This window comes from Athene cunicularia, assembly GCF_003259725.1.
Source record: "Athene cunicularia isolate RWA chromosome 1 unlocalized genomic scaffold, athCun1 chr1_part2, whole genome shotgun sequence".
Taxonomy (NCBI): domain Eukaryota; kingdom Metazoa; phylum Chordata; class Aves; order Strigiformes; family Strigidae; genus Athene; species Athene cunicularia.
The window spans coordinates 58,311,663-58,327,410 of record NW_020799092.1 but is presented as its reverse complement, the minus strand read 5'-3'; the positions used below and the strand labels follow the sequence as shown (position 1 = coordinate 58,327,410).

The following is a 15,748-nucleotide window of genomic DNA, read 5'->3' as shown; positions in this document are numbered from 1 at the left end:
ATACACATCCATTAACACACACAGAGAGTAATAAAATACTTTATTTATTCCTTCTTAGAAATGAATGGGTTTCCCCATTTAAATTTATTTGAAATATAAATGGCTGAGGATTAATGGACTCTGCTAGTGCTGTCATTGCCTAAGAGAAGTGATGGAAACTTACATGTAAATACATTTATTGGCACAAGGGCATTACATTGCTGGGGATAAATAAAGAAACTGGGTTAGGAATTAGACTGTAAGTGGCTCTGAAGCAAACAAGGCAGTATCTGTCATTGTCTGTAGATATTAATCTCTGAGACAATAGACAGACTGTAATGATTTAAATTATTAGGTAGTTGTCTTTTAACTCATTATTTTTAAAAGTCTGTAGCAGCTGAGTATACTTGTCTCCTTCTGTCAATCAGCTCTAATAAAAGGAATGAGAATAGATTCTATAAAAACCAGAGCATATAGTTACTGTGTAGTGTGCAGTTGCTCAAAGACAAATCACAGTTGTCATCCCAATATTTCTTTCTATCAGACAGACTGCCAAAAGCTGAATAACTGTTAACTCCATACAGTAGAAGGTCAGGAGCAACTCAACAGTTTGCTGGTTTTTAAAGGACATCATCAATCATTAACATACTCATTACATGCAAGTTTCTAAAGAAAGGGTAGTATGTAAATGCCCTCAAGGATGAGAAGGATCTATCTGGCTTAAAAATAAGAACACTACAAACATTATTGAAATTGAGTAAGCAAGTGGAGAGAGTCATTGTACCTGGAGAGGACTTGATTAAAGCTCTCCATGCATGTTCATTTCACTTAACAAACAAAAACGAAGGAGTTGCATAGCTGCATAACACCTTCTTGGTCTCTGTTGGGCAACTAAATGGAAAGACGATATGGACAAATATCCTTGATGTCAGTTTTGGAGCAGAGGTCTCGAAAAGAAACCCTGGATTGTTAGATCCAAGTCCTGATACTCCTTTTTGAACAGACAGAATCAAAGAATTGTCTAGGTTGGAACAGACCATGAAGATCATCCAGTCCAACCATCAACCCAACATTAACAGTTCACAACTACACCATATCCCTCAGTGCTAAGTTGACCCAACTCTTAAACACCCCCAGGGATGGGGACTCCACCAACTCCTGGGCAGCCCATTCCAACACCTAACAACCCGTTCTGTAAAGAAATACTTCCTGATATCCAGTCTAAACCTTCCCTGGTGCAACTTGAGGCCATTCCCTCTTGTCCTATCGCTTGTTACTTGGTTAAAGAGACTAATCCCCAGCTCTCTGCACCCTCCTTTCAGAGAGCTGTAGAGGGCGATGAGGTCTCCCCTCAGCCTCCTCTTCTCCAGACTAAACACCTCCAGTTCCCTCAGCCGCTCCCCATACGACCTGTGCTCCAGACCCTGCACCAGCTCCGTTGCCCTTCTCTGGACACGCTCGAGTCATTCAATGTCCTTTTTGTAGTGAGTGGCCCAAAACTGAACACAGGAATCGAGGGGCGGCCTCACCAGTGCTGACTCAAGGCGTCAGATCGTTTCCCTGTCCCTGCTAGCCACGCTATTGCTGACACAAGCCCAGGATGCCACTGGCCTTCTTGGCCACCTGGGCACACTGCTGGCTCCTGTTCAGCCAGCTGTCAATCACACCCCCAGGTCCCTCTCTGACTGGCAGCTCTTCAGCCACTCCTCCCCAAGCCTGTAGCGCTGCTGGGGGTTGTTGTTGCCCAAGGGCAGCCCCCGGCATTTGGCCTTATGGAAACTCCCCCAGTTGGCCTCAGCCCATGGCTCCAGCCTGTCCAGGTCTCTCTGCAGAGCCTCCCTACCCTCGAGCAGATCAACACTCCCACCCAACTGGGTGTCAGCTCCAAACTGATTGAGGGTGCACTCGATCCCCTCGTCTAGATCATCAGTAAAGATGTTAAACAGGAGTGGCCCCAAAACCGATCCCTGGGGGACACCACTCGTGACCGGCCACCAACTGGATTTAACTCCGTTCACCACAACTCTTTGGGCCCGGCCATACAGACAGTTTTTTACCCAGCAAAGCATGTGCCCAGCCAAGCCTTGAGCAGCCAGTTTTTCCAGGAGAATGCTGTGGGAAATAGTGTCAAAGGCCTTACTAAAGTCAAGGTAGACAACATCCACAGCCTTTCCCTCATCCAATAAGCAGGTCGCCCTGTCGTAGAAGGAGATCAGTTTTGTCAGGCAGGACCTGCCTTTCATAAACCCATGCTGACTGGGCCTGAGCATCTGGTTGTCCCGCATGTGTTGTGTGATGCTACTCAGGATGAGCTGCTCCATCAGCTTCCCAGGCACCAAAGTCAAGCTGACAGCCCTGTAATTTCCCGGATCATCCTTCTGACCCTTCTTATAGATGGGCGTCACATTGGCCAATTTCTAATCTGTCGGGACCCCCCCAGGTCAGCCAGGACTGCTGGTAAATGATGGAAAGTGGCTTGGCGAGCACCCCAGCCAGCTCCTTCAGCACCCTCAGGTGTATCCCATCTGGTCCCATACACTTCTGTGTGTCTGTGTGATGCAGTAGGTCACTGACTATCTTCTGGATTGTGGGGGAGTCGTGTCTCTGTCTTGTGGCTGAGGAGGCTGGATTCCCTCAGTACAACTGGTCTTGTTATTAAAGACTGAGGCAAAGAAGGCATTAAGCACCTCAGCCTTTTCCTCATCACGTGTTACCCTATTTCCTCCTGCGTCTAGCAGGGGATGGAGGCTCTCCCTGATCTTTCTTTTGCTGCTCACATACTTACAGAAACATTTCTTGTTGTCCTTGATTGCTGAAGCCAGATTAATTTCAAGCTGGGTTTTAGCCCTCCTGATTTCCACCCTGCATAGCCTCACAGTATCTTCATAACCATTGTAAGACCCTAGCCCCTTCTTCCAAAGGCTGTAAACTCTCCTTTTCTCCCTGAGTTGCAGTCAGAGCTCCCTGTTCAGCCAGGGTGGTCTTCTCTGCTGCCAGCTTCTCTTACAGCACCTGGGGACAGACTGATCCTCTGCCGTTAAGACTTTCTTCTTAAAGAGTGCCCAGCCTTCTTGGAGCCCTATAGCCTTCAGGACCATCTCCCAAGGGATCCTGTCAAGCAGGTGCCTGAACAAGACAGTCAGCCCTTTGGAAGTCCAGGATGTCAGTTCTGCTGCCCCCTCTCCTGGCCTCTCTAAGAATAGAGAACTCTATTATTTCATGATTGCTGTGCCCTAGTCAACCTCCAACCACCACATCATCCCCCAGTCCTTCTCTGTTCACAAAGAGGAGATCCAGCAGGGCACCTTCTCTGGTCGGTTCACTCACCAGCTGTGTCAGGAAGTTATCTCCCACGCATTCCAGGAATCTCTGGGACTGGTCCCACACTGTGTTGTATTTCCAGCAGATGTTCAGAAAGTTAGTCTCCCACAAGAACAAGGGCAAGTGATCATGAGATTTCTTCTAAGTACCTATAGAATATTTCATCCACTTCTCATTCCTGGCCCTGTTGGCCTTCCCCCTGATTCTAACACAAAGACACTCCACCCTGTCTTCACTGTACTTGTGCTCAAAGCAATCATAGCAGTCCCTGACATACAGCACCTCTCCTTCCATGTCTATCTCTCCTAAAGAGCTTGTACCATCAATTGGCACACTCCAGTCATGGGAGACATCCCACCATATTTCTGTAATAGCCACTACATCATAGTTTTCCTGTTTCATCACAGCTTCAAGCTCCTCTTGTTTGTTACCCATGCTGTGCGCATTGGTATACATGCACTTCAGATGGGCCAATGTTTTGTCCCCTTCCCCCTTCAAATCTAGTTCAAAGCTCTCTCAGTGAGCCCAGCAAACTCCTGCCCCAAGATCCTCTTCCCCCTCTGGGACAGGTGCATCCCATCTGATGCCAAAAGATCTGGTGGCCTGTATACCCACCCATGATTGAAAAATCCAAAGCCCTGATGGTAACACCAATCTTGGAGCCACAAGTTGATCTGTTGAGTTCTGCAGTATTCTTCTTCATCCATCCCCCACATCATCTCTTAACATCTGGGCTGAGTCAGTCTTTGTCACTGCTCTTTGCCTTTTCCACTCTGTGCTTCACCCATTGAAGGCCATTTCAAGTCCTGTTTGCTCTAAACGTGTAGGAATCACCCTACAGTCAAATTAGGTCCTAGTTTTTAGCATACTAACCTGGTCCTATATCCCTAATGAAGGGAGGATAGTTCCCTCCTTCATTAGCATTTCATCATCTCCAATTCCTCCTAGCACTATGATACATTTTTAGCCAATTGTCTTATACTTACGCGACTTAGGCTTTCATCACCTTGTCTCAGAGTTTTAGCCTCCTCTTCTTCATTTTTATCATTCTAGAAGCTCTATTGAAGTTTGATTTCGACCTTCTTAAACATTGGTGACAAGAACTGTGCAGTCATTCCTGTAGTACTATTCTACCAGCAATGCTTAATCTAATATATTCATGGAATACTTGTCTTTTGACGTCTGTATCATACTTGTGGCACTCAGCCATTCATTGAAAAGTTAATTCAACTCAGTCATCAGCATTTTGATCATTTCCAGCTGACAAGTTCCCAGTTTATAGCAAATGTTTATTGCTGTTTGTGTGTCAAAATAGATTGCCCTCCTTAAAGTATTAAATTTTGTTTCTCTCTCACGTTCTTTGGGATTATCCAATTCTGGTTCCTGCATTTTGACACTGCTGTCTATTGCAAGTGTTTTACAACATTGTTATCAATACTATCCTATTATTTATTCTGAAGCCATTTTTGAAAATATTAAAGAAGCTCAGCTCTAAGATGGATCTTGAAGGAATTCCTCAGTAAACTTTTCTTTGCTCTTTTTCAACTCTATCTGCTGCCTTTCTCTTGAGACAGCTTCTTTATCCAACATGTAGTTTCTTTTTTAATCCTCATTTTCTTCATCTTAACTGGTAGTTTTCCCATGAGGTATGGTATCAAACGCTTTATTAAAGTCAGAATAAATCAGATCTATTGAATTTCTTTTCTAAGAAAATATCCAATCAAGAAAAGCTACTGCACAAGTCTAGTGCAACATAACTTTGCAAATGTGTGTTACATTTTATTCTGTTTTCTGTTCATTTTATGTCCTCAGTGATTTCTTCAAAATTTGTTTTAAAGTTAATAATTGTCAACATCACTTTTCCTTCTTCCTTACCTGCAGCATTAGGTTTGTTATCATCTTTCAGTAACTAAGACTCTTAAAATTATTAGATTTCTTGAAATCACTTATTACTAAGTCTACACTTACAAGTGCCAGTTTTCTATCAGTCTAGTATGTCAGTTATTCAGGTCTCTTCACTCATGGAGCCATTCAGTTTGCCATGTTTGTTACCTCTGAGTTTTATTCCACAGGAACAGAAAATGCTGAGAACATTAATTCTTTCCTCTTTTGAAGATAAATTAGAAGTGAGGGAAAGGAAGAAAATACAAACTGCTTGTATCTGTGTTGCCAAAACCAGAATACAAACAATCATAAACTAAGTGCTATTAAAAATTGAGGCTTCTTTTCATCTCTGCCTTTTTTCTTCTGTTTTTTCTGTTTTCAGATTTGTTATTTTGATTTTTTTTCCATGACCCAAGATTTCCTTTTTTGAAAAAAACAAACAAAAAAAACCCCAAAGAACAAACCAACCTGTGATTTTCCAAAAAAAGTAATTTGATCGATTACTATGATTAATTTTTAAAACTGAAAATATTGTAGTGTGACCCACATTGTGAACTGATAGGTTATAGAGTAGAAGATGTGAACTCTTAACTTTCTACAGATCTCATAGTGTCTCTGCATATAGGTGATAATGGTAATGAATTCTAAAGGGGTTTTGTCCCTAGAATTAAAAATGCTACTGAACTCTTAGAATGAAATTATGGAAAGACTACTTTCACTTCATAATTAAAACTAAATTCCATTATTTATATAAGGCAAGATTATTTTTTTTTTTAATCAGAAGAATATAGGATGTCCTCCCAGACTTTTTCACGCAGAATTAATTCTGTGAGTATTTGCAAGAAAAATCCACCACAGGCAAATCAAAATTATCTGTAGGTGGATTATCCCAGTTGCAGATTAACTCTTCAGGGTCAGTTCAGGTCTGTTGACATATTCATTCCAGTTTATTGATGTTTGTACTGCTTTTGATACAAGTCTAGAAGCAATCTTTCTGGTTTTACATGTCAATCTGAATTAATGGGCCCTACTGGAGCAGAGTTGGCTCCATACAGCTCAAATTATGATATGGCCTGCTTTACTGCAAGGCTTCCCTATCATCCCCTCTTCATCAGTATGAGTTCACTCTCAGCTCCTATTTGGAGTGAATCAGTCAGATGCCTTGACAAGAGAGCTGGTATAGAATAAAAGGCAGCTCATTTAGGCTCCATGCACTACAGCTGGATTTGAGAAGTACGTAAGATTTAGGTCTCACTGTACAATATCCAAACAGACAATATTATTTCAGAAACTCCAAACCTTGCTCAGGCTGTGCACTGCTGTGCACATCCTGGAAGGAATTTGACAGCCAGCAGTCATCACATTATCTGCCCTCCTGTGGGCTTAATGCTGGCACATGCATAGAAATGAATTAGCTGACAGTCAGACACCTCCACTTAGTAGTAGACATCTTGCACTTTCTTCAGGCTTTAGTGCTGGTAGCATTAATGTTAGGTAGCACAACAGCTGAGCGCTGCCAGCAACCAAAGCAACAGTGCTGATGAAAGTTAAAACAAATGCCAATTGTTTTACATGAAGGATCAACATGCAAACTGGATGTCCTGTTGCAATTTGGCATAAAATGAACTGAACCAAATCCTAAACTGCAGCATCACCACAGAAGTCTCCAGTCACATCTAGGTGTCTGGATGTGAAGGTAACTGTAATCCCACTGGGACTGTGAACCTGGGGGGGGGGTGTGTGTCTCTCAGCATACTTGCCTTTTTTCCAATATCCCTGCTATTGGTTTGTGGGAGACTCTGGTCTGGAGACAGGTTGGCTCTTCTGAGTGTCTTGGTCTGGATACCCTTGTTTGAAGAAAAGGAGGAAGCATGAAATACTGGACAGGGAAAACTAGTAAGGGATATATGTATGCTGTGCCACAGTGGGGAGACTGTCAGGCCAGAGACAGGTACCTGTTAGCTGCACTGTACTCATACCTGAGGAGGAGAATCACCTCCTTAATCAGCAAATTCCTGTGCTCAGCAAATGCCAATGAGAAATTAAACACACACGTTTAACAGCTTACATGCTGGGGAGAAAAAGAAAGTAAGTTAATTGTACATTTGTCTTCAAGGATAAACTCTCTTCTGGAAAGCAAGCTTAAAGTTATGTTTTAGACATACTGTTGTTAGGTTTTAGACATCCTGATGGGCTCAAGAAATGAGGAACAAGGAGAAGTTCTCTGACCTGTGTGACACAGGAGGTCAGACTGAATGATCTGACAGTCCCCTGTGGCCCTAGGTGCTATCAGTCCATGAAGCAATTGCCATCTCAGTAGCATTTTAGTTAACTTAGTTCATTTAACAATATTTTCTTGGTACCTCTGTGACTCACTGATAATGCATACTTAAGAAATCATCCATTATTTGCAAAGCCTCGTTTGCTTTTTCATTTCAACAGAATGTGAAGCTGAAACCAGATGATTGATGGCTTTTTCTGTTTATTTTCTAAAAGATGTCAAGCAGCATATTTACTGACTCAACTCCTGCTGCAACATGTTAGTTTGAGCAGTGTAAACACATCTTAACAACCCTTAGTAATTGTAGGGAGAAGGACATCATGAATATAATGAAAACTGACAGCACTGATTTCCATTCCTGTAATTTTTTTATGCTTATAAAGACACACACAGTATTTTGCTTGGATGTTTTGGAGGTTCTAAAACTTCCACATAACAGTTTATTAATACTCATATTTCAAATATACTACTTGTTTGGTTAAAAAAGTTAATATTTAGTTCATTTTCTGTCAAATTACATCATAGCCCCTTGTTTATACACCCATGTAAATGGTGGTTATCCATAACACATATTCACTAGATCTGGAAAGTGAAAGGTCTTTAGATACAGAGCAAAAAGGCTAACTGGTGTGGTAACTTACAGTTGGAAAAGGAAGCTTTAGACTCTAAGCAAAATGTAGGGAAGCACATACCATCCAATTGAAATTGCATATACTGATTTATTCTGTGACTCTGTAAACAACAACAATATTAGAGATTTGTCCAAGGATGCAGAGTGAGTGCAATTCACCATCACCTTCTCTTATCAATAAATCTCTAAGAAAATAATGGTTTTTAAAATGTTGTCAAAATCTGTATGAAACATCAACGGTAATTTTCATGGTTTTAGCAAGTAATAAATAGTTTCAGAGTAAATTAGTAAATAGTAAAAAGCATGGGGAATTTCATGCAAACTTGAAACAAGTCATTGAGCCTAATCTGTCCCACATTTTTAGTCATTCCTGCCATGAAACGTCATTCAGAAACTTGCGATAATGACTTCAAAGGGAAATGTACAGTTGTCATCCTCTTTTTCCTCCTAGACACACTAATCCTATTGAAAAAACTATTACTGAACATTAGTCCCATAATGTCTGAAATCCTCACAATTTCTGGCTTAAATAATTTATCATGACTGATTTATACCAGCATCATCCTTGATCATAAGTAGGTCTTCTCCTTCCCAATTTATCCCACTGTGGGAACACTGTATTCCCACATTGCCTGCGTGGGAACACTTCTGATCCCCTCTTTCATGTTTCATTTTATTACATTTATTATGCCTTTTAAACAAACAAATACACACAAAAAAACCCTCCTGGACTCTCCATTCAATGCCATTTCTGATTGAAATTCAGAATTCTTAACCTTTCAATGACATTTCTGATCAAAGTTCATCACTTCAACATAGATGACAAGAACTACATTTCCTCGGTGCTTTGCCCAATGGAATTACTAGTTCCCTGAGACCATGTTTCTCTTTGTCATGATCTCGTTACAGAGGTGGTTCAGGATAATCGCACAGTTAGCTAGTAAATCTATGGTCCTTCTCCTGGTCTCCCTATGGATAGTGATGTCTGTTCAATAGACAATTTTAGGCTTATTCCAGGTGTATAATAAATGAACTTACTTCAATGCAAAAATGCAACATCAGATTCAATACAATGATTAGAATTATTTTCTTACTAATTTTAGGAGCCCTTCTAGGATATATTTTTTGAATCGTTTTCAACTTATTTGGTTTCATTAGGAATGGATGCAATTATTAAAGTAATGGTTTTGTTTACTTGGTTAGTGGCAAGGTCTATGAAGATCAGGCTGAATTTGTAATAAAATGAGTTGTTTTTGCTGAAATCAGATATGCCAGTCATACTCTATATTAATATCACTTGTTTATTCCTAAGGCTCATTAACATCAGTGATACTGGTAGTGATGTATCAGCTGTATGAATAGTACTTGCTGTCTGTTCAGGGAGGGGAGGACACACCACTAGAGGAATCAGTAGTTTCAGTCCAGGATAAGCATAGAAGTCACTGTTTAAGTCTGAATCCAACAGTAGTCTTTATACTATAACCTAAATAATAGGGGCTGGGTCAACTCTTTCTAATTTTATTTGACATAATACATTAATATAGTTGTGGTTATATTCATGTAATTGTTCTACAGTATCAAATTTGCAAATTTAATACAGTATTAATAACCATGATCTTGAGATTGTGAATGTAGTTTTGTGTTCTGGAGTTTGTTTTGTGCTTGGTACATGTTCATACAATAATTATGTCTTGAGTTAGATTGTGGTTTTAGAAATCATATTTCAACCTGTCTGCTTATGTGGTCTATTTTAATAAGATTTGAAAAAAAATATTTTTAGTTGCTTCAGTAACTAATTTGCCTACTTTGGTTTTTGCATGAAAACAATGTGATTTTGTAGTCACCTTTAAGGAGATGTTTGCTGGAGGTTCCAATCCACTGTTTCTTCAAAAATTGCATTAAAGCTATATATTTCATCAAGGTACTGTGCATCAGTGTGTTAGTGCTGAAGAACTAGACAAGGTCACCTGCCTTTAAGATGTCTAAAAAGTTGTTTTAACCTGACAGAAATTTTAAGTTTTAAAAATATTTAGTGCATGCAGTTTGATTTTCTTACTGACACACAGAAAATTATGTAGATTTTGTAATTAATCTGCAAATGTTCTATATAATGATGAATGCAGAAAGTGGGAAAGAATTGTCAGCAAAATTTTCTGCATATGAGGATGTACATTTGTGTGATTTTCTATTCATGTGATTTATGAACATGCACAGAAAATGAGGAAATAGGATTCCTGAGACCCTCACTCATCTTGTGTTATCAGCTTCATAAGTCCTCTGCAAACCTGGTTAATGTGACTATACTTTATATATGATTCTATTATACAACATCATTTCCATCCCATGGTTTATGCTTAGGGATGAGCTTTGTTAAGTAAACAAGCTCAGATAGCAAATACTGGTTATTCCTAATGATACAAATTATGTAGTTGGAGAAATTACTTTCACTGATTAAATTATGATTCTAAAAACATTTCAATTGGTGTCTTCCCTTATCTCCCATGACTTTTCTGGGGATCTAGTCCTATAAATTTTTTCTAATTGAAAATTAAACTGAGCTGTAAGAATTTTAATTACATTTGTTTTAGCTCTGTTTGCTTTATTTTTGCAGTCTACTCTGTAGATTGAGTGATCCTCATGTCATTTCTAACATTTATGTGTATTTTTAGTAGGTTTGTATCAGTTCTAACAACTTTATTTTATAGTGCTATTTTTCACTCTAGTACTGAAAAGAATGCAGATTCACTCACTGATGGACAGCGGGTAGAAAATTAATTATCTGAATAATTAGTTATTTGATTAATTACTGTGTTTTGTAATTTTCTTATTTATAAACACACTTAAAATGTAATGTCTTATTTAGATGAAACATTTGGAATTTTTGACTGCTGCAAAATGCATGAATCTTACTGATGACAACAGTGAGTCATCTAGCAAGACGGTATTGTACTGATGGCACAATAACAAAAAGGGTCTCTACTGTCTGCTGTCTTTGTATATCCGACCTTGAAGAGAATTAGAACTTGCTTGTTGCAGAAGTTGAGCATCTAATACACTGATGCACCTGTTAGTTCTCACATAATGTTTATAATGATCAGTGATTCTTGTGAGAATTAAATATTTTGTCTTTCTAGTGATCTGGACATTCAGCTGCATTTCCTTTTATTAAATGATTGTCCCCAACATATGAAATTTCTTACACTTCAGAAAACTGTAACTGTGCACCATTCCCATTCCTTTCTGCCATTATTTCTCTTACTGTTAAATCCTATTTGAAGTAAAGCAATTTTGGTTTACATTTTATATTCATATAGAGACCATGAACCAAGCAACACCTGCTAGAAAACTGGAAGAGATTCTTCACCTTGCGGAACTCTGTATCGAAGTATTGCAGCAGAATGAAGAGCATCATTCAGAGGTGAGGCCATAACTGCATTACTTCATGCTGTAGAGAATGGTTTGTTCCTAGGTTTTTTTCTCCCCTGATGCGAAGCAATTCTGTCAAGAAACATTTTAGCTTTACTTTCTGACATATGTTTAAGGCAGTTCACATTTACAGAGGAATAAGAGACTTGAAGCTTATGAAAAGTGAAGTGAAATAAAACTCTACTTGAATTCGCTTGATTGAACTGTAGGTTTAGAAATTAAAATTAAAGTGCAGAAAATACAGAAAGCATCTTTGTGCTGGAGGTGATGAAATGGTATGGAAAACATTCATAGTCTTATACAGTTGTTCCTTCCAACTTTTCACCTCTCATTCAAAATAGAAAGAAAACAAAACTGAATGCTAGTTTTCATCATGCCGTATAGATCTTGATTTTAATGTGAATATAATGATGGCTATAATAATCACATTCACATTGCTCTTCTCTTGATTGGAAAAGTACTGCTTTTAAACTTGCACTATTTTAAATGGCATTATAAGATAGAAGAAGTAAAATAGAAGAATTTCATGTTTCTTACTCTCTTTTGCTTCATGATACAAAACCCATAATATTTAGAATATTTAGAATTATAGCACTTTTTATATCAAGGAATTACAAAAATAAACTTGACCAGGTACACACAATTATATATCTTACTACATTTAATTAATGAATACAGTTTTTGAAGGTTCAGGAAATTGTTTTTAAAGTGTTCTCAGAAAACTCAATAAATATTTTTTGGGAAAATATGTAAAGAGATAAACATGGTTTAGTATATATAGTTATAAGTATGGTCATTCAAAACATCTGGTTTTATATCACACTATGGAATCTAGTTTTTAGCTTACATCTGTCATGTGTGAACTTGTTATAGATGTTTTATCTTATACTGAAGAAACAGCTGTTTTGATGATTTGAAATTAATTCCCTGGAGGTCATATTCTACACTATTGTTGCCACTCTGTTACTCTGTAATGATTACTCATAAAATGTATATATTGTTGTCTTTGTCTTTTGCGGACCTGCATTACTGTGAGAATATTAAGACTTCTGTGGAAGAGAACACAGAAGAATCAGATAAAATCATATATGTATGATTAAACATCTTTGTTCAAAGATTACTACTTATTTGCAGTCAGAGATGTGGTATTTTTCGGAAGGGTAAATATATTGCACATGCCTTCAGAAAAATCAGTTCAGCAAAAGTTTTCAGTCTAATCTAAGACAGATTGAAAAGAATAAAGATAATTTTATTTCCCCTTTCTTCTTTCATGTAATAAATGTTCAATTTTACTGAAATTTATACAGCATGCAGAATTTCAGTATTAAAATATATATATGAGAACAGGATCACAAAATTTTACATTACCTACTCAAAACTGAAGATTAAGTATCGTGACTTCACATCATAATGTTTAAGTAAATGTTCAGTGTTTGATGATGCAGTTGACAAAAAGGATCAGTAATCTCTAACACAGTATATCACATTTTTTAATACTAGATTTATTTGTTTTTTTAATTCATAACACTTCCAAATTTCTGGGATTCCCAAAGGGAAGAGAGGTATGTGATTCCTGGTGAACTGAACATTATTTCTCACTGTTTATAGCATGGAACTGTACACTGAATGTATAGCATAAATTGTTATGATTTCTGGTGTTGTATGGCCACATTTGTGTGTCTCTCTAGAATCTTAGAATTTCAGTCTTCCTTTAATTAAGTCAGTGTGTTTGTTCTCTTAGAATGTGTGTCACCAATTTCTAATTCCCTTTAGCCTGTTTTCATATTATCCGTACTGACTGAACAACTATCTTAGCTGTAGTTTTTGTTTTGCTATTCTTCTTTCTTGCTGCTTAACCAATGATAGGTAATTCTTGATAGAGTCAGAAGAATTTCTGTCTGGGTTCAAAGTGTCATTGGCAAAAGGGAATAAGATGGAAAGAAAATGTGCTGCTTTGCTGGTTTAGGTTTTGCTTTGTTTTGAGTTTTTGGCAATATTTTCTGAGAAGAATTTTGCTTGCCTAAAAGCGACACCTGTCAATGACTGTATACATTTCTTCTTTCTTTATTTCTTTGCATTTAATTATTTTCTGAGGTAAGGAGTCTGTTCCTTTAATGAGCTCCCGTTTGAGGAATAAGACTCCATTTCAAAATCTTGCCAAAATTTTTGAAGGCTCATCAGTCCTTTTCACTGTGGTGCAAATCAGCATCCTTCAATCCCAACACTGCAACACACAAAGTAATTCTCAGTAATAGCAGACGATGCTCAGCATTTCTTGCCAATTCATCTTTCTCCATTTGCCCAATGTCAAAAATAATTACAGGCAGTCATGAGAAAGTCCAGGATGCAAAAACATATTTGTAGACCACTTTTCAGAAGTTGTCTTTATTTGATGGCTTTCAGGCCTGAGTACATAATTATACATTACCTAGGACCTGTGTTTCACAAATGCAAGCAAGGATTTCTATGACTTTATTTGAAGTTGTGGGAACTCAGCACTTGCATAGATCAAGCTACATATGTCCCATGCTGGTAATTCAAAAAGATGCAAAATAGATATTCAAAGTAGAGATTCAAAGATATTCAAAATGAGGGTCTTAAGTTTGCAAGCAAAGACATGTTCTTATCTAGTATGTGTAGGTATTTCTCACTGTCAGATATTTTCATGAACTCTGAGCAAAACACTCTCAGCAGCATGTGATATTCATCCTATTTCATAAACTCACTGTACCTTCATCTTTAACTCCAAGATCATACAACTTCCTCTGATCCAATACTCAGCTTCAATACTGACCTTTCAAAGCCTAGATTTGAAGCAGTCTTTAATGTGGAGTTGGCTTTACTTGCTGACACACTATTTTTCACAGATCTCTTCTTTTAACCTAGGATTACCTAAGAATCTAAATTTTTTACCAAGGAAAATTGTGCATTCAAACATGTTGCTAGGTTAAATAGAGACATTAGTGAATTTCTAAAGACGTATTTATAGCATTTGTAGAAGGAAGTCTAGATGCCTTCCTCAGGAGAAGCCAACATCTTTAAGGCAAAAATATGAATTAAATAAACTTTGTATCTATTAAAAAGAAAAAAAGCCCTTATACTTCAAGGAAAAAAAATCACATAAAAGCCATCCCTTCTGAGTAACAAATGACTTCACAATGTATTCAAAAGAATTTATTTGGAAAACAAATTAATCTGATTTCTTATAGCCTTAGAATTGAATGAAATCAAAAGAAACATACAGTAACTTTTCAAGGATGAGGCCTTCATTCTTTTCTTTGCTCTCTGGCACAGAGTTGCAGGGATTTATACTCCTTTTTTGATTTTTTTGTGTTACATTTTTGTCCTGATTATATAATTTTTCACAACGTAATCTATTTGTTTTCTTACATTTTTGATGCAAGATTTTATAAAATGTTTTCACATTTTTCTCGTCCTGTTCATCCTCCCCAAATGAGATACAGCATGAAATGACATATCCAGATGTATTTTGCCAGATACAACACCTCTCTGCTTTATGACTTGTGTTTAGTAATTCTATTTTGTCATGGTTGCAGGCGTTTGCTTGGTGGCCAGAATTATTGGCTGAGCATGCAGAGAAGTTTTTATCTCTGTATTCTGTTGATATGGATTCAGCACTTGAGGCACAGCCACAGGACTCCTGGGACAGCTTCCCACTTTTCCAGCTGCTGAATAATGCCCTCAGAAATGACAGTAAGATCTTAAGTTTTTTACTTATTGTGTGCATAAGATTTTTCAATGTGCCCACACCTTAGAAATGTGTTTCTAAATAATATAATTCTCAAAATAAAAGTGACAGAGGCTGTGTTTATCATATATATCTTGGTGCTCCATTTCTTGGAAGCTGAGCAGTTTCTTTCTATCCTTGCACCATTTCAGTCCTTATTCTGGCAATCTCTTAACCATTTAGTTTCACAAATTGCTCGGTTTTAAATCAGTGATGTACAAGGAATATAATATATATTTGATATTTCGTATTTAATCTATACTGCTTAAATAAAATTGTAGTTTATATTTCCTAAGCCTTCATGCAAACTACTTTCAGACTAGTTATGTCTATAAAGGTATTGTAGGCTTAGCATGAATGGATTAAAATACATACAACAAATCAGTGTTATTTATACTTGGTGTATTGTTGTATCATTATTTGAGTTGTGGACCAGAATTTGAGATAGCTGTATTATCTTGATTTCATTCATCTTTGA

At 37.7% G+C, this 15,748-nt stretch overlaps 1 protein-coding gene across 18 annotated transcripts in view; it reads left to right on the top strand.

Annotated features, from left to right (window-relative positions):
* The window catches only part of CADPS2 (calcium dependent secretion activator 2), a 252,497-nt gene that overhangs the window by 173,134 nt on the left and 63,615 nt on the right, over nt 1-15,748 (top strand). For 11 of the 18 annotated variants that reach the window (XM_026868436.1, XM_026868439.1, XM_026868433.1 and 8 more), the window contains 3 exons: nt 11,411-11,514; nt 13,076-13,084; nt 15,080-15,236. In XM_026868436.1, coding sequence (XP_026724237.1) covers nt 11,411-11,514; nt 13,076-13,084; nt 15,080-15,236 — 270 coding nt within the window. The remainder of the gene's footprint in view (nt 1-11,410; nt 11,515-13,075; nt 13,085-15,079; nt 15,237-15,748) is intronic. The other 7 variants (XM_026868446.1, XM_026868444.1, XM_026868441.1 and 4 more) reach the window with 1 other exon arrangement.